The 18,524-nt window shown below is 42.9% G+C and overlaps 1 protein-coding gene across 4 annotated transcripts in view; it reads left to right on the top strand.

Annotated features, from left to right (window-relative positions):
- Positions 1-18,524, top strand: part of LOC141809634 (CASK interacting protein 2) — a 55,951-nt gene that overhangs the window by 35,061 nt on the left and 2,366 nt on the right. The window contains exons 4-21 of one of the 4 annotated variants that reach the window (XM_074696744.1): positions 383-480; positions 587-732; positions 2,819-2,914; positions 5,071-5,201; positions 7,112-7,220; positions 7,792-7,900; positions 9,705-9,799; positions 10,787-10,904; positions 11,250-11,423; positions 11,692-11,766; positions 13,696-13,835; positions 14,837-14,900; positions 15,442-15,539; positions 15,630-15,740; positions 15,855-15,956; positions 16,040-16,178; positions 16,262-17,950; positions 18,208-18,490. In XM_074696744.1, the coding sequence (XP_074552845.1) occupies positions 383-480; positions 587-732; positions 2,819-2,914; positions 5,071-5,201; positions 7,112-7,220; positions 7,792-7,900; positions 9,705-9,799; positions 10,787-10,904; positions 11,250-11,423; positions 11,692-11,766; positions 13,696-13,835; positions 14,837-14,900; positions 15,442-15,539; positions 15,630-15,740; positions 15,855-15,956; positions 16,040-16,178; positions 16,262-17,950; positions 18,208-18,490 (3,777 nt within the window). The remainder of the gene's footprint in view (positions 1-382; positions 481-586; positions 733-2,818; positions 2,915-5,070; positions 5,202-7,111; positions 7,221-7,791; positions 7,901-9,704; positions 9,800-10,786; positions 10,905-11,249; positions 11,424-11,691; positions 11,767-13,695; positions 13,836-14,836; positions 14,901-15,441; positions 15,540-15,629; positions 15,741-15,854; positions 15,957-16,039; positions 16,179-16,261; positions 17,951-18,207; positions 18,491-18,524) is intronic. The other 3 variants (XM_074696745.1, XM_074696746.1, XM_074696747.1) reach the window with 3 other exon arrangements.

The following is an 18,524-nucleotide window of genomic DNA, read 5'->3' on the forward strand; positions in this document are numbered from 1 at the left end:
GAAAGAAAAGGAAAGGTTAAAAAAGAGAACAAAGGAAGGAAAGAGCAGCAAAGAACTGAGGAATAAAGGAGAGATGGGTCAGAAAGAGGAGGAACTGGAGGAGAAAAAGGAAGGAAAGATGTGTAGGAGATGAGGAAAGAAGATAAGTGAGAAGTAAAGAGAGGAAAAAAGAAGATGATGAAGAAGTTTATCAGTTTGTCTCATAAACTGTGTGTTTGAAGTCTAATGATCTGGTTTATAGGGTCTTGTGAGGACTTTATGACACACACAGTCTTGTTTATGTTGTGATGTGGGGACTTGAAGTGTTTGTGGTGTAACCTGTCTCTTCATAAACTCTTTAAGTTTGACTTTAAATGACGCTCTGTGTCTCTGTCTGTCTCAGGTTCTCAGCTCTGCATCACGCCGCTCTCACAGGGACCACAGAGCTACTGTCTGCTCTGCTCGAGGCTCAGGCCACCGTCGACGTCAAGGACAGCAACGGTTAGTCAAACACACACACTTTTTATAGCGCCACATATCTAACTGAGGTAAAACTCCTCAGATTTCAGTGTGTTAAAGTTGTGATGTTTGTGCTTGATGCATGCAGGGATGCGCCCGCTGCATTACGCCGCCTGGCAGGGGAAAGCGGAGTCGGTCCTGATGCTGCTCCGCGCCGGAGCTTCAGTGAACGGCGTCTCTCTGGACGGACACATTCCTCTACACCTGGCAGCTCAGTACGGACACTTCCAAGTGGTCAGTTCACACTTTCACTTTATCGAATATTTTAACATTTTATATTCTTTAGCAACTTCAACTCTAAAGAAGTTTTGACCTGGCGTAAAATGTTGATTTAAAAAAACTCCTGCAACTTTGAAATCCAGATACAACGTGGAGTCAGTGCCTCAAAATTGAGAACTATTAAGAACTTTTTCTTAGGGATGCACGATATTGGATTTTTGCCGATATCCGATATGTCGATATATCGAAACCCCTTTTGGCCGATACCGATGACGATAATCACAAATTTGTTTGTTTTTTTCACTGTAAAGAAAGCTAAGTCTATCCTGTACTGGAATTTATGTTACTCTTATTGTGACTTTCTTATTTGTTTAAGAAACACACATAAAACAAGTCAAAAACATTTGATTTTACCATAAATAAGAAATGTATTATTTTTTCCAAACTCAAGACATTCAGTATTGAAATACAGAAAAATAATTTCATTAGATCACATGAACTTTAAATGTACAATGCATTTTTAAACATAACCAAGTTGCATTTGATTATTTCAGAGCTACTGTAACAACCTGGTGACAGACACAGAGCTCTGCAGTGCAAATAAATGAAGTGCTACATTTTATTTAAGGAGCTTATTTTTCAGATGGAAAATAATAATAATCCTAACTGTATAGCACCTTATCGGCTGTGCTTATCGGCAGAAATGTTCATATCTGTCGATACCGATAAACATGTTTTTAAACTTTTATCAGCCGATAGCGATATTGTGCCTATAATATCGTGCATCCCTACTTTTTCTTATTATTTTATGCCACTTGAACTTACAACTTAACTCCCAAAAGTCTAATTTTTGGTCCTTCCATAAAGTGGCTCTTATGCTTCGTCAGGGTGCTTGAAGATAATTCATGTTTCTGTGTTTTGTTTGGGATGAGATTAGCGGGCTGAAGGTCAAATCTTTAATTTTCAATTCTGCTTTCAAACAAACAAAAGATTAGATTTTTTTCACTGTGTGGTCTTCCTTCTTCGACTGCAACAAGAGCTCTCGAGGGTTAATCATGTCTGGATTTGAAGGGATTTATACAGCGATGATGATGATGATGATGATGATAGTGATGAAGAGGAGGTGTAATTAGTGACCTTGTTTGTGTTGTTGTGTGTCTCAGCCGAGCAGATGTGAGCGATGTTTGATCGGATGAAATGAACACTGCAGAGTTTTTTATTTTAATTTCTATTAATCCTGAGGACAGATTTGAGGGTGGCTCCTGCTGTAATCACACACACACACACACACACACACACACACACACACACACACACACGCACACACACACACACACACACACACACAAACACCCTTCTGTTGTGTGTCAGGTCGAGATTAGGATGAATGTAGGTGAACCAAATTATCTGTTTTTATCTTTGACCCCTGCTGAGAAACACTTTCAGACAGTTTAGTCCGATTTATCTGAGAATATCTTTTGTTTACATCTGACTGAGGCTTTGTTTTGACTGTGAGCTGCTCTTTTTTAATTCAAAGTGTGAAGTATATGAGCAATCTCAAAAAACTACTGGGGATAAAAGATATGGGATTTCTTATTTAATCAGCTCAGGAGTAAAAGTAAAACACTCATTCTGCTCAAGCACAAGTTACAGATTTGTCTTCTTGATTTGAGCTTTCAAAATAAAAGTCTAAACACACTCCTTGCTTTTGTAAACACTCCGGGATAATAGACATTTTCATAGCTCCAGATTAGCATTAAAAGGTTTTGAGTTTTTTCGTTGGGATCAAACTGAAATCACCTCCTTCATCTCTGTAATCCCTCCCCCAGGGTCCCTGCTGAGCCGCGATAATAACACGACGACCGTCTTTGTTTATACAGCCTGTGTGAGTCCCGAGTGTGTCCCAGATTACATCATCTGATGGACCGAAAGATAGTGAGACGTTCCACAAATTTCAGCCCCAACAAAACACTCAAAACCTCAGAGAGCGAGACGATGACGACACCTCAGCAGGAGTTTTCAATCTGTGGAAAGTCTGCACTGATTGTGTTTACCATGGAGTCATGACGTGTGTGTGTCTGTCTGTGTGTGTTTGTGTCAGTCTGAGATGTTGCTGCAGCATCAGTCAAACCCGTGTCTAGTCAACAAGGCCAAGAAGACTCCTCTGGATCTGGCCTGTGAGTTTGGGAGAGTCCAGGTGAGGATCACTTCTTATTTTCAACCTAAGCTGTGTGTATTTTAACTTCAACAAAAGCGTCCAGGTTGCTCTGCAGTTACACCCCCAAAACACAAGGTGGCAATGTAGTTTGTCAGCTGTTGTGTGTTGAAATTTTTAGGCACTTTAGTGCTAACAAAGATATGAAGAATGTGAAGATTTGCTTTATATAATGTAAAAATCCAAATGTAGGCACCAACAGGGAGATGAAAACAAAGTCAGTCTTCAAACGTTCAACCTATGGAGCGTTTCGGGGTCGAGGTGAGAGTTTATGTCCACAGGGACTGAACACAAGTCAAAGCAAAATCCTGCTTCAGTTTGAGAGTGATGGATTGAGAACACACCGTCACAGCTGGACAAACACACACACACACACACACACACACACACACACACACACACACACACACACACACACACACACACACACACACTCAGGTTAGATTGCGTTGCCACAGTTACTTTTCTCCCTCTGTAAACACGGCTGATATCTTTGTGTCTTTGTCTTCGTGTTGATCCCTCTCACTCTCTGCTACACAAAGAAGAAAAAAAGAAAAATCAGCTTGTTGGAACACGATTTCTCTCTTTGCCCAGACATATTTCAACATTATGATGCACAGAACACAGATTACTGTATGAGCCTCAGAAACTAAAATCCTGCCTTTGTGTTTGTGGTTTTTTTTAGATTTTTCAAGAACACCGTCAAAATTTTAATCCTGTTGAAACGTTCCTGCTCCTAAACTTGTCTGAAGTTTTAAAATGAGTTTTTTTTTCTGATCAGAACAAATGTGCAGAGAGTTTACTAAAGCTACAGGCAGACTAAATGGTTAGTAAAGCTGCAAAAATGTGTATAACAGCTGGGCAGCTTCACTTTTATTTTATGTGAAATTTTAATAAAGCTCTAAAAAAGTTTTGTTATTGATTTTTTTCGAGAAGTGTAACAAAAAAAAGTTTAAATCAAGGATTGTGTATTAGATAAAAAGCTGAATTCTTTTAAGTATAAAGAACTTTTTTTGTCCTCTTAAGATGCTACCCTTGCTCAGGTTTTAACTTATATAGATTTAAAGGAAAGTTGAAAAATTTCACAAGATTTTTTTTTTCTTCAAATTCTTTTTTTTTTTTCAATAAAAACTAAAAATTGAATAAAAAGAGTCAGATACAGAACCTGAGATGCAGGATGAAAGGTTGAAATTGTTTCTTATTTACATAACTTTATGTAACATAACTTTATGTAAATGTCTATAAAGTACAGATATAAATATTAACCTAAAAAAGGAAAAATATTAAAAAATGGTTACGTAAAGTAAGCAAAGAAAATAACAATAGAAAAAAGCGATATATTTTTTATTTTTTTAGAATTAAGTAAGTAAAGCATATAATAGTTTAAGTCCTAAAGGAAGTCCTTTTTTCCATTAGTAGTCTCTGAATCTGTTTGATTTAATAGAGTGAAACATTTCGTCTTTGTTTTGACCTGTTAGTTTGTTAAATGAGACATGAAAGTGAAGCCTGATCCTCCACAGCTGATTCAAACTTCACTGAGATATCTTTAGAGAAAGTGTGTGTGTGTGTGTGTGTGTGTGTGTGTGTGTGTGTGTGTGTGTGTGTGTGTGTGTGTGTGTGTGTGTGTGTGTGTGTGTGTATGTGTGTGTGTGTCAGTTGCCACTCAGTGATGTCCGGGTGTGTCGGCAGCAGCTGCTGTGTTTCCATTCAGCTCTCCTCTGTGTCAACTCCTCCTCCAAACATCTGACTGACAGAACAAACCAGAACTTCACTGAAGTTAGAAAGTTGAGCATAAAATGTTAAAAAAACATAGTTTTTCTCTTCAGTATTTCAGTATTTCACAAACCTAACCTCACTTCGGTCAAAGAACTTCTTACTGTGATGACAGACGTATGAGAAAATCAGTTAACGAGCCGTCAGATCCGCTCTCAGTTATTCTAACTCCCGTCTGTTTCCCATCCAGTCTGCTGCCAACATCTGGATCTCTTCTGGTGTTCTGGTCTCTGAGGTGTTAGCTCATCCTCACCTGTGCTCTCTGGCGCTCTCTGTTCCTCCCTGGTGTGTCTTCAGACTGCTGGCTGTACTTTTCTATCATTTAGTTAATCATTTCCTCCCCCTCCTCGTCTCCTCATTCTCAGGTGGCCCAGCTGCTGCTGAGCAGTAACATGGTGGTGGCGCTGTTGGAGGGAGAGAGGAAGGAGCCAACGGACTCCGCTTTCACCACGCCGCTGCACCTCGCTGCACGCAACGGACACAAAGATATCATAAAGTAAGAGGAGTGGGCGGGGCTTGTGTGCATGTGGTTGTTTACCATCGAGCCAACACGTTTGAGTGATGGGGATGTGGGATCCAGGACTCTAGCTGTGTGAGCTGGTCTCTTATTCATGCCTCAAATACCCTGCAGAGCGCTGAAGATACCACAGCATCCCTGTGACCCACTTATCCACGTTACATCTGTGTGTAAGAGTGTGCATCATTGTGTGTGTGTGTGTGTGTGTGTGTGTGTGTGTGTGTGTTTGGAAGCCAGTCAGCATTTTACATTTCTTCATGAACCTGCTGGGTGATGGTTTGTCTGAGGCTGATTTCAAAGAGTAGAGACATGCAAATGAGGCAGAGCTGCTTTACTGAATCACCCAGTAACACTTTAACACATGAAAATCTGAGCTAAGAGCAAGATCAGTGCAAGAAAGTTCTTATTTACTCCAAAATTTCTCACCTTTTTTCTCTCTGATAGTTTTTTTACCACTTTTTTGGCAAAATTTACAAATTTTACAGAAATCAGCTGAGGTTAGGTGGACCCTGGGATGTCTAAAGGTTGGCACACATTACAGGATTCTCCAAAACTTCACACATTTAGAGACCACACACTTCATAATAACAAAAGACAGATCGCACAAGATTTCTCTCTCCTGATCTTACTGTGTAAGATACACAGTAACAGATTCTTCAGTAGAGCTTCAGCTTCTTCACGCTCAATATTCCAAATCTTGTGTAGCAAAACGTGACTTTGGTGTAAACAAACATGACGGACGCACAGGAAAAAGAAAGGATGTTTGTTTTCGGACTCTAGATGTTCGAAAAAACACACAAAAGAAAACGGATTATGAAAAAGGTTGTGGAGACGACGGGGATGTGTGCTGTATGAATAACAATGTGAGTTGTTGGTGTGTAAAGTTGTTTCAAGTATTACAGATTCCTCCTCTTCTGTCTGTCAGCTGAGTCAGCTCACGTCTTGATTGGCTTTGCTCCAGGTACAGCATTACATTACAGTAGAGATAGACCAATACAGATTTATCCGGGCCGATGCGGAGACTGATTATTTGTAGGAAAGGAGGCCAAACCGATATTTGAAGCCGATATTAATTTGCAGTCAAAGTGAAAATATTGGTGTCAAAATTTTGAACAAATACCTTTAAACATGAGTTTATTAAACAGGTCCCAGGCTTAGCAGCATGTTTTATAAAGTTAAATGAAAACTTAAAAAAAATAAATAGTTAATGTTTTCTATAGTAAATAAAGTTTTCAAAGATTCAATATAACTGCAATAAAACTGGACAGAATTGAGTTTGTGCTGCCTTTTACAGGCATGCAATGCAGCTAAATTAATTTTTTTATATTTTTTTAAATGACCATTTAGGGCTTCCGTAGTGTAGACAGGAAGAAACTCTGTGCAGAGAAGCATCTGAGTCAAAACAACACAGTTTTGAATGGGCTTCATATCTGCCGATATACCCCAAAATGCCAAATATCCGCCCCACTAATCGGCCCGGACGATAATCGGTCTATCACTACATTACAGCATTACATTCTGTACCTGCTGGGCTCCTCGTGGGTCGCCTTACACACTACAGGATTTTTAGTCTCAAATATTAAACATGTTCATTATCTACTTTCACTGAATCTGAGGCCTTCCAAGCGGCTCGGACCAGAAGAAATCACCCTTAACACACCCCACACCACAGGAAAATCACACATGATGTCATCAGACAATCAGGCCTTTACTGGCTTTGATCATAAGGGAGATCGGGACAAAAATCAGCCAGATTATCCTGTTGTGTGTACCCGCCCTCAGACAAGCCATCTCTGAAATGTTGGAATCTTTCTTCCTTTGTTGAATCATTATTCATAATAAGCTCTGCAACTTAAAGCTGGATTTTTTATACCTGTGTTTTCTGTCAGGCTTCTTCTAAAGGCCGGCATCGACATCAACAAGACCACAAAGTCTGGAACTGCTCTGCATGAAGCCTCGCTGTACGGGAAAACGGAGGTGGTGCGGCTGCTGCTGGATGTAAGTTCACCTGAGAAGAGCTAGATCGTTTTTCTTTTCAAACGAAAAAGAAATCTGAAAAATAAAAAGTAGTAGTTTAACTTTTAAAGAAGCTTTTGCCCCAGAACATTTCGAGTGTCAAAGTTTAATGAGAGAACACTCTGATTTTTAATATTTCTTCACTTATGACATCGTTTCATTACCTTGCACGCTCTGTTGGACTTCCTCCATGACAGGCTTCTGAGGGCATCACCGCAGGAAATGTTTGCAGGATCGTTTTAAAAATGGATAAAGAGCAGCGTTACATTTCTTTGAAAATGTTCTTCATGATTCACTTTTGTCCAATCAGAGTCTTTGGCAGAGCTGCTCTGTTTAACCCGCAGTGACTTCACTTCCATTCATCTTTCAGTCCCCCTGCAGCTACACTTCCCCTCGCAGTTCAACACTGACGTAAGATCAGATCAAGCCTAAACCAAACCCCGGAGGGCAAACTGCATATTTCCAGACTACATCAAAGAGATAAGATTAGTTAAAGAACAAAAATCTGGTCTGAAGACAGGAACTCTAATCGCCCTTTGTGTCGTCCCTGCAGGCCGGGGTGGACGTCAACATCCGAAACACGTACAACCAGACGGCGCTGGATATCGTCAACCAGTTCACCACATCGCACGCCAGCAGAGACATCAAGCAGCTGCTGCGAGGTCAGTGCTGGATGACGGTGACTAAAGTGAAGCTGCTAATCAGTTTGAGGAAGTTTCTACCTTTATTTTAGGTTCTTGTTACACTTTCAGTTCCTACAACACTTTTTCTGCCTCGTACTTAAAACTTCCACTAAAGTTCCCTCTTTCTCCTCCTCTTCTTTTCGTCACACCTTCTCCCGTCTCCTCCTCTGTCTGTATCTGGGTCTCTGAGCTTCACCTGACATAATTCAAACAGCAGCTGTGTTTAAATTTTGGGGTTACGTAACGTCAAACTCTTTATCAGTCAGCTCTCACAGCTTCAAAGAGCAGACTGCTCACATTCAGCCTCAAATTTAACAGAACTGTATATACTCTGTGAGTGTGTGTGTGAGTGTGTGTGTGAGTGTGTGTGTGAGTGTGTGCTCTCTGCTCTGTAATCCTGCAGGCTTTTGAAGTTCCTGTGGGAACAGGCTGAAGGAATAATGAGCGGTTGTGTTGAAGAAGTGATTTAAACATGGATGGAGAGACTTTCCCATCATGTTTACGGCTGCACAGATACATGACTGAACACACATTAATTATTGATGTGTTGTGTTTGCGGCTGAACATGTCTGTTGATCCTGTGAGGGGGATAAATCACAGTAATATCGACAACACTCCATCGACTCCCACGACTGACTGGTGTTAGGATTTCTGTTTGAAACTCATTCTGTAGCTCATTTAGCAACCTGATGTTTTAAAGCAGGGGTCCCCAAACTTTTTCCCGTCTGGGCCAAACAACTTTTCCCTTCCCTGATGGGGGGCCAGGGTCAGTTTGTAAAACAAAGTGTGACGATCGCAGAGGTGTCCAAACGTAAATATTTATCGTTTCCCAGAAGGCCACACATAACCAAATATTGATAACCCTTTCTGGGATCTTGACAGAGAAAAAAAAATCAGAAAATAAATAATAACAGTTTTAATGAAATATATAACATTATTTATGAAATTTATAACACTAAATAACCCTTTTCAGGTTTTTCACAATAAAAAAAACCCATGAAATATTAACTTTCTTGTAGACACCACTGTTTGCAGCTCTCTCTCATTAACTTCAATGTGAAAACCAGAAATCAAGCAGGCTAAGAAACCAAACTAAGTGATACAACACCTACCAGCTCAATACATTTTACTACCAGTATGGTTGTATAACAGAATCCTTTTTTTAAAGGGAGGGGTTTCAGATAAGGCACAAAAGGGTGGAATAGAGAGTTACGTTCTATGCATGTGTAAGTCTCGATCACATGGCCAGACTGAAAAAAATAAATTAAAAAAATCAAAATGCGCCTCTGGTATTGTTCAGGGGGGCCGGGCAAAATGTAGAGGTGGGCTGTATCCAGCCCCCCAGGCCATAGTTTGGGGACCATTGTTTTATAGCGACTGATTTCAGAGTCATTTTAGCATGAATTTAATTTCAGAATGACAGACTGTTAGAAAGTACAGGATAAGAAAGTCAAACTGCTGTACTGAGGGTGGCTAAAGTTAGCAGAGCTAGCACTGGTAGCCCTCAGTCCTCCTTGAAGGTTAACGTCCACAAAGCTGTGCTGGTTGAGTGACACACCATGCACAAAACTTTATTTCTATTTACTACATCGACATACTAAAAAACAGCGACATGCTAAGAGATAACTTTTTTCATCTGTGCTTGTTTACAACGGGGTAGTCGAGCAAGATTATACATGCAGCTATTTGTTTGGGTTTTTATCAAGAAGTTTTGATTAAAATGTTTCCAAAATTTTCTTTATAAGTCGTGTCTGACCGCTCTCCCTGGATATTTCTTCAACAGATGCTACAGGGATCCTGCAGGTCCGAGCACTGAAGGATTACTGGAACCTGCACGATCCCACTGCTCTCAACATCCGGGCCGGAGACGTCATCACGGTGAGACCTTTGGGGCACTCACACACTCTACAAATAGACGCTCCTAAATTGATAAAGATCATTTTCTAATGTACGTTTTCCAAGCAACAAAACCCTGATGGATCATGAGCAGAAGTTTCTAACACTTGTTGAAAGTTCCTCCACATATTTCAGGCTGATTTCATATTTCAGTGAGAGAAACAATCCGATAAATGTTTCCTGTCAGCTGTTTGAACTCCACCTTCTGACGCCAACTGTGACAAACCTTTAGTGTCTGAGCAAGTGAACGTCTTTCAGAACAGGTGGAGACAAGTCCTACACACTCATGCAAATACACACTGTGAGGGCTTTACACACTCACACATACACACACGTCCCTTTAGCGCTTCTCTTGTAGCACAAAGCATAATTTCTGTCTAAGAAACACTCTGAGCTTGTTGAAAGCTCTTTGATGGAAGCAGCTGTCACTCCATCACTCATCTTGTGAGGGACTCAAACTGTAGTTTATACACTTCACTGACAAACCTGAAAGTTCTGCAGAGTTACGTCAGACTTCAGGATCAAATAACTCGTCTTTGTGTCACGTCTGCTCTGTTCACATGTAAGAATTGCATCTCTGTAAGTCTTTTTAACTCCCTGCTGTCTCTGGAGGGATGATGGAGTACAGTCAGTCAGAACATTATAAAATAATCTTCCCCGACTCTCCTACGTCTTTGCACATTTAAAATGTTATATATTATAAATTATTAATCTAAGACTGATATTCTTGGGTTTATTTAAGCACAACCTTCTCTCTTCTGTAAATCCTCAGTCTGTTTCTCACAGTGAAACAGACTGGTGAGTAAACCTGGACGATATGATACAGGTGTTGCTCATGTAAGGACTTGCATCAAAGTCTGGATGATTACAAAATCAAACCACAGTATTTTTCCTTTGTGCTCAGACCTGATAAAAAAAATCAGAAGGTTGATTTTAGCCTGATTATATGAGCTCTCTTGTCTTTAACAGGTGCTGGAGCAGCACGTGGATGGACGCTGGAAAGGCCACATCCATGACACCCAGAGAGGGACAGACCGGGTCGGCTTCTTCTCTCCAGCCATCGTTGAAGTCATCAGCAGACGAAACGGTCAGTCCTGCAAACATCGGTCATCTAAACTCAGACTCCATGAAAACATCCAGTTCCTCAGCACTCTTTGTCAACAAATCACCCGATCTTTAGTTCCACTACAGTTCATCTCAGTTTTACGCAGCAGCACCTCCTCATGCAGGACATGGTTTAGATTTGAACCCCCCTCAGAAACTAATCCACCTGCTTCCAGAGCCATCCCATGCTTCCACCTCCTCTCTCCTCCCTCCTGCATCCATCGCTCCATCATACCAAATAATGACTGACCTCCACCTCTAACCATCAGCTTGATAACCTCCCCCTCCTCCTCCCACCCCTCCTTGTCCTCCCCATCTCGCCCTGTAGGGGGCACCCTGTCCCGGCACGCCTCTCTGCCCACCCAGCGCCAGCAGCTGCACTCCAGAGCCCCCCTCTCCTCCAGCCTCAGCTCCGCCCCTCAGACTGACGACTCCTACACTCTGTATGCACCCCCCACCCACGTGGTGCTGCCGCTAGCCAATGGCCTCACTACCAACGCAGGTACACACACTCTTTTTCATCTCACTGACTGCTCACCTGCACAGGTTTGTCTCTAACTCTAACCCTGATCCAGCAGGAAGGAGCGTCACTAATGTGCATGATGGTTTTTCTCTGTCCACCTTAAGGGTCTCAGATTAGCTCCTACATTTCCTTTTTTAAATCTTTGTAGAAGCCTTTGCTTTCTTATCTGTGTCCTCCAACAAGCCTTACCCCCCTGAGTCAGCCCCCCTGACAGAACCCAGTCCATCAGAGTCTCTGTGTCTGATAGGTTTGTGTCCCAGCCGCCTGTCTCAATCTGATTTTCCCTTCGAGGACATCTGGGTTCTCAGGGACTCGTGTCATGGTAAGAGCCCCCGAACATCAGCTTCACCCCCCTGGCTGTTCTGAAGCTGCCTCGCTGCCCGGCTCAACGCTCCGTACACGGACCCGACACACCGAGATGCACGATGTGGCCCATGAAATGAGACGGCTTTGTCACCTGACCTCATGTTGCTTCCCATTTGCTCATGTCACAACTCACATCATGCAACCTTGAACTTTTTCACACATCCTTATTAAATCCCCTACCTCATGCCATTTCATGTTATCTCATATTATCTCATGCCGTCATGTAGACAAATTAAACCTGATATACTTACTCACATTTCATCTCATACTGCCTCTCATTACCTCAAGCTATTTTGCTTAACCTCATGCCACCTTCAGTTAACTCATGCTATCCTCCTTAACCTTATGCTATTTTTTCTTTACCTCATGACCTGTCTCTAAACCTCATAGCTCTTTCTTTACCTCATGCCACCCTTAATTACCTTATGCTATATTTCTTGACCTCATACCATTTTTTTTTACCTCATGCCCTATCTCTATGCCTCAAGCCATTTTTTTAACCTCATGCCACGCTTTATAACCTTATGTTATATTTCTTGACCTTGTGTCATTTCATTACCTCATGCCATTTTTCTTGACCTCATGCAACCTTTAATAACCTTATGCTTTATTTCTTGACCTCATGTCATTTTTTTAGCTCATGTCCCATCTCTGTACCTCATAGCTCCTTTCTTTGCCTCATACCACTTTTAATTACCTTATGCTATACCTTTTGACCTCATGCCATTTTTTTACCTTATGCCATTTTTCTTTACCTCATGCCACCCTTAATTACCTTTTGCTAAATTTCTTGACCTCATGCCATTTTTTTTACCTATCTCTGTACCTCATGTCATAATCAGTGACCTTTTGCCATATTTCTCGACCTCGTCAGCCATTTTTTACCTCATGTCCCATCTTTGTACCTCATAGCTCTTTTCTTTGCCTCATGCCACTCTTAATTACCTCATACTATATTTCTTGACCTCATGCCCTATCTCTACACCTTATGTCCCCCTAATTATCTTATGCTATATCCCTTGACCTCATGACATTTTTTTAACCTCATGCCCTATCTCTATACCTGATGCCATCTTTCTTCACCTCATAGCTCTTCTCTTGACCTCATGACATTTTCTGTGTACCCTATCTGAGCCGATCTTTACTTCGTGCCATCACTGAGGCAGTGCGAATCAACCCCCTGCTGTATTTTTAGGGTTGTCTTGTCTCATCATCTTTTGAGTCTCACATTGGTTGACTGATGTTCACCTCGGTGTGTCGTGTCCATCACTGAATGATTCACTGTGTCGTCTGCTTCAGAGTGTCTGACTGTCAGGACCTCGTCGGTCGTTTTAAAAAACATAAAGACGATAACGATCTTTTTCATGCAGTTAGACTTTACAGCTAGAACTGATCCCACATCTTAAACTAGATGGATTTACTTTTGGAGAGTGTGTTCTTGTTTTAAATTCAACTGTTTTTAATTCAGGACGCCCTATTAAAGTGCAAGTTCAGTTGCTTGGCTTCAAAGCTTTTGCCATTTCTGTCAGACTATGGTAGCCTTCTTAGCCTGCAGTGAGAGTCTCAAACGTCTCAGACTGTGGTAGTGAAACGTAGAAACGGAGTGAATGTTGTACTCACTCTGTCTGTCCTTGAATCTCGATGCTGCCGGCTACATGACTTTCATTAATGGATGCTCTTCTGCACTGCCACAGCACAGCTTTTGTTCTAGAAACCTGCATCCAGCCGACCGTCCACACCCACCAGCCCCTCAGCCGTTTGCCTCTGCAGGCTTGTTGTTGTTTAGTGAAAGTACCTGCTGCTTCCTGAAACCTGACGTCGACGCTCTCATCTCTCCTCCCTCGTCATCATTTAAAATTTATTTCCTGGTTTGTTTCGTTTGCAGCTGGAGACAGGAACAGCGTTGGGAGCACTGGAAGTGTTGGCAGCACCCGGAGTGCCGGGAGCGGACAAAGCACTGAGAGCAACAACGCACCCAACGGGATTCAACACCACACACCTGTACACCATGACAATAACAACAAGGTACTCAGATCATCCGCACATTAATACAGATGCTTTGTGATCGGGTACACAAAAGATGGTGTGTTCAAGACTTTGGAGGAAGTAGATTTTTATTTATACCCTCTTTTTTAAAACAAGTCTGCACACTTTAACTTTATTATCTGCATCAGTTCAGAGATCAAGAAGTCGGGCGCTCAGACTGAAATGATCTTTATCACATTTTGAACAGATAACTTAGGTTTTAATCTGCCCGGGTATTTTACAGATAATCAGCATTGATTGATTAGGCTGAATATGAAGTCTGATATTTGACTGATGAAAACAAGATCCAGAGATTAACAGTGAGCTACTTTGACTCTGCTGCTGGTGTGTTTTATCTCACTTAATGTCCCGTCCATAACACTTTCTGATTGGCTGACTGTAACAGGTTAACTTCTGTATATCATGTTGTTTTGTGTTGTTACCTCTGCCAAGGTAGATGAAATTTTCAGTAAATGTTCAAAAAGGGATAAGGAAGAAGTGATTAACTTTTGGAGGTGATCTGGATCACCGTCTGGATCCTGGTTTTTTTTTTTTTAAAGGATTCTTTATCATTGTGAGATAGGGCTGTTTTCACCATATGTGTGTATAACTCCATGATAAATGGTCGGATTGCTTTGCAAAACAATAAAAGACAAGGTCACCATAATTTTTGACAGATGTTAAAGTAGGATCAAGATCCTAGCAATATTCTGGATACTAAGATCCAGAATATGAAATATGAACTGGGTCATCATCATTTTCAACACTGTCAGGAAACAAATTATCGTACAAACCTGCAGCTAACACCAAATTGTAGCAGACAGTCTGCTGAAAGGGAGTATAACATTAAAGTAACAGTAAGATTAAAGTAGTAAGCTTTCTGTTGCCAAAAAAGTTGAATTTGATGTTTTGAAACTGGTGTCATTTTTTCTTTTTTTATTTCTCTGCTCTTTAGTTTGATGTAGCTCACTGACTCCTGAGTTTCTTTTTTCTGTGTGCAGCCGGCTCCCTCTGCTGTTGACTGTGGACACTCAGACTCCAGTAAACAGCCCGATCATCCTGCAGGTACTGTCCTCAGTAATCCAGCTTTATCTTAGTATTAGGCTTTCAAAGATCTACTTTAAATTCTGTATTAACTGCAGTGTATTTGTGTGTGTGTAATGAAAGAGTATAACTACTTAGCTATAGTAATTTTAACTTCAGTTCTTCCGTAAAACACTTGTTTCTACATGACAATATTAAACTGAATTTATGTAGGGAAATGTTACTCTCTCAGTTAGTTTTAGTCCCTTTTCTATTACTTTTATGGAATAAAAAAGAGTTACATGCATACTTTGTATAAGATATACTTTTTCACAGGTCACATTTCATTAAAGTGAGGTTCTGTCCATTATTTATCCATTTCCTTTCAAGGAGTTTTTGTTAATATTTTTTATTTTCCTTTACAAGATGTCATATTTTTATCCCAACATTACTCATCTCTTTCCCTTGAGGTAACATAACAGTAAAACAGCTTCCCTTTGTAGTAAGTCTTTAAATTCAAAGTGTCAGATGTGTTTTCACTTTGCCGTGTCACCTGCTGAGCTCTGCTGTGACGTCACTACAGGTGGGACTCCTCGGAGGCAGACGGTGTCCGTGCAGCGACCTGCAGAGCAGAGTTTCTCTCAGCAGTTTGTTCGTCCTCAGCAGCTCCTCGAGGGAAAGGTTCTGATCAAACCTGTATTTCTTTCTGTCTGCTTTTTAAAAAAAAATTCTTTCACTTTTACTGCATCGCTAACGTACTTTGCATTGCAGGATGCAGAGGCCATTTATCAGTGGCTGAGTGAGTTCCAGCTGGAGCAGTATACTGGGAACTTCATCAGTGCTGGTTATGATGTTCCCACCATCAGCAGGATGACACCAGAGGTAAAGAAACGCCCACTGTTCACTCACCACTATCTGAATGGTTTTATTTACTGGTTCTGGTTGTTTCCCTTCTTGACTGTGAACTACCAACATGTCATCTTGTTGTGTGTGCAGGATCTCACAGCCATTGGAGTCACCAAACCAGGCCACCGCAAGAAAATCTCCCTTGAGATCAACAACCTGAACATCCCTGAGTGGCTTCCTGAGTACATCCCCGTAAGACTGACGTTTGTTTACTGCTGAATGAATCTCCTAACTCTGTGTTATCGTTTGTCTGAGTGATCCTGTCTTTCTTACAGTCTGATCTGGGTGAGTGGCTCAGTGCCATCGGCCTCCCGCAGTACCATAAAAAGCTATCTGAAAACGGCTACGACTGCATCAGCATCGTCAAAGACCTCACATGGGAGGACCTGCAGGAGATAGGCATCACCAAGCTGGGTAATGATGCTAACACTTTGTCTTGTGTTCAGTATGACTTTTACTACGAGTGATGTTTATTTTGGTGTGATTATTCCCTTCAGGTCATCAGAAGAAGTTGATGCTGGCGGTGAAGAAGCTGTGCGACATCCACAGAGCGATCCTGCAGGCTGAGTCAGGACAGGGAACATTACGTCGTAAAGGTCCAGGAGCCCTTCACCTGGTCACCATCGAGCCCCCTGACTCAGCCGGGGAATGCTCTTCTCCTCACACCCCAAAGATGCAGACCTTCCAGGACAGCGAGCTGAGCTCTGAGCTGCAGACCGCCATGTCCAGTCACTACGGAGGCTGCGAGGAAGGTTTGGCCATAAAGAACGCAGTGGGAATGTCCCAAAGCGAGGAGAGCCTCGATACCAGATCTAGAGGCTCTGGGCGCTCCCAGGAGCCCCCTATGGCATCCATCACCCCCCACAGCTGGTCTCAAGAGAGCCTCGATGGCAGCCCCGCCAAGGAGAGGAACCACCCTGAGGGCTGGGATCAGAGGCCTCTGCAGCAGCTGCTGCCAAAGCAGGTGCCTTTAGGGACGGCAACTGTTTTTAAGTACCCAGCAATCCCAGCCAAGCCCAAACTGCCTGGATCGTGCGGTTCCTCCCCTCACGGCTCTCCAGCCCTCAAAGGTTTCAGCTACCTGCATTCTCACTGTGGCTCCACAGACCTGAGCTCCTCTCAGAGGCCTGTGGACTACACCATGACCCTGACCCCACCGAAGAAGCGCAACCAGAGCAAGACCCGCTATGCCCTGTCAGATGGTGAGCCTGATGAAGATGACGAGGAGGCAGCGTACCGCTCTGGAAACCTGTCATCCTACGCCACTTTGACTCGCAAACCTGGACGCAGCCAGTTGGCTCGACTACAGTCAAGTCCGGAAAAGAATGGAAATGTTGGGCGCAGCCAGTCCTTTGCTGTGCGCGCTCGCAAAAAAGGTCCCCCTCCTCCACCCCCGAAAAGACTGAGCTCAGTGAGCAGCACAACCAGCGGGGAGCTGAGCGACAGCAGCACGACTTCCTCTGTTGGAGGTGTGACAGACAGTCCGGTGAGCGTCAGAAGCATCGCAGCCTCTCTGGAAGGAAAGACGGAGAAAAAAGACCTCTCAGGGTCTAAACCAGACCTCGTCCAGCACGCCCCGTCTTCTCCTTCCCTCAGCTCTGCAGGGCTGGACCCAAGAGAGGCTGGGAGTGTCAGGAGGAGGGTGCAGAGTGAGTGCATCCCCTCCCAGACCAGGAGCACTGAACCAGATCGAGGAGTGAAGTCTGACACTGAGGAGGAAGAATCCAAAGGGGGTGCACTGGATCGGTCTTCATCGCCCCACAACAGCTCTAGTGAGTGCATCCCTTTTGCTGAAGAGGGAAACCTGACCATTAAACAGAGACCCAAAGCTCCAGGGCCACCACGAGCCGAGGCTGTGCTGGAGCCCCCTGAGAAACAAGACTCCAAGAACCTCGAAGTCCCAGAGTTCAACCTGAAGGAGTCGGACACGGTGAAACGTCGACACAAACCCAAAGACAAAGAGCAGGGTGAGGGTTCGCCGAGTAGAGTGGGAGCAGAAACAGAGGAGTCCAGTCGCAGCCGGTCTCCTCATAAGAGCCAGGAGGAAGCTAGTCTAAGGATAAGTGAGGTTGGTTTGATGAGGCCAGCCAGTCCAGCTACAGGATCCCCCATCAGACGCCCCCTCTCTCCCAAACCTCCTGCTGTTGCTCCAAAACCTGTTCGCCACAGTCTGCTGTCAACACAAGGTAAAAGACCTTCAGTGTCTGAGTCGTTTTGATGCTAATGTGAAGACAAGAATGAACACGTTGGTTTAATTTTTGCATTTAAAACCAGAAGTTAAATTCTCAATCTAGGAAGTGATTCCATCAACTTTAAGGCTTTGGGTGTTGAGCTGAGTCCTGCTGGTCTAGAGTTCAGATTTCTTGGTTTTGAGTCAGTCTGCACTGGTTTAATTTGACTTTGTACTTATTCAGGTCAGGATTTAACCCGCTCTTTTCCTCAGCAGCTGGACATTTGTCTCCTTCTGTGACTGTCAGCGGGGTTCAAACTGTGGCCTTCAGCTCTCCATCTTCTCCAGTCCACATCCCCAGAGCGCCGTCCCCTCAGGCCCCGCAGAGTCCCTCCATGAAAGCTGGAAGGACTCAAGTGTGTATGATGGGTCGAGGTAACGTCCCAGAGTCTGGGACTGAAGTGGTTCAGCAGAGACTAGATCAGACCAGCACGTCTCTGGAGGCAGCTTTGAAGGCTGTGGAGAAAAAACTAAACCGGGAGGACAACATGGAAAGGCAAGTAGACTCAACAGAAAGTAATTCAGCATTA

This window comes from Halichoeres trimaculatus, unplaced genomic scaffold (genome assembly GCF_033239565.1).
Source record: "Halichoeres trimaculatus isolate MK-OKI-2021-1 unplaced genomic scaffold, fHalTri1.1 fHalTri1_scaffold_20, whole genome shotgun sequence".
In the NCBI taxonomy this organism is placed as follows: domain Eukaryota; kingdom Metazoa; phylum Chordata; class Actinopteri; order Labriformes; family Labridae; genus Halichoeres; species Halichoeres trimaculatus.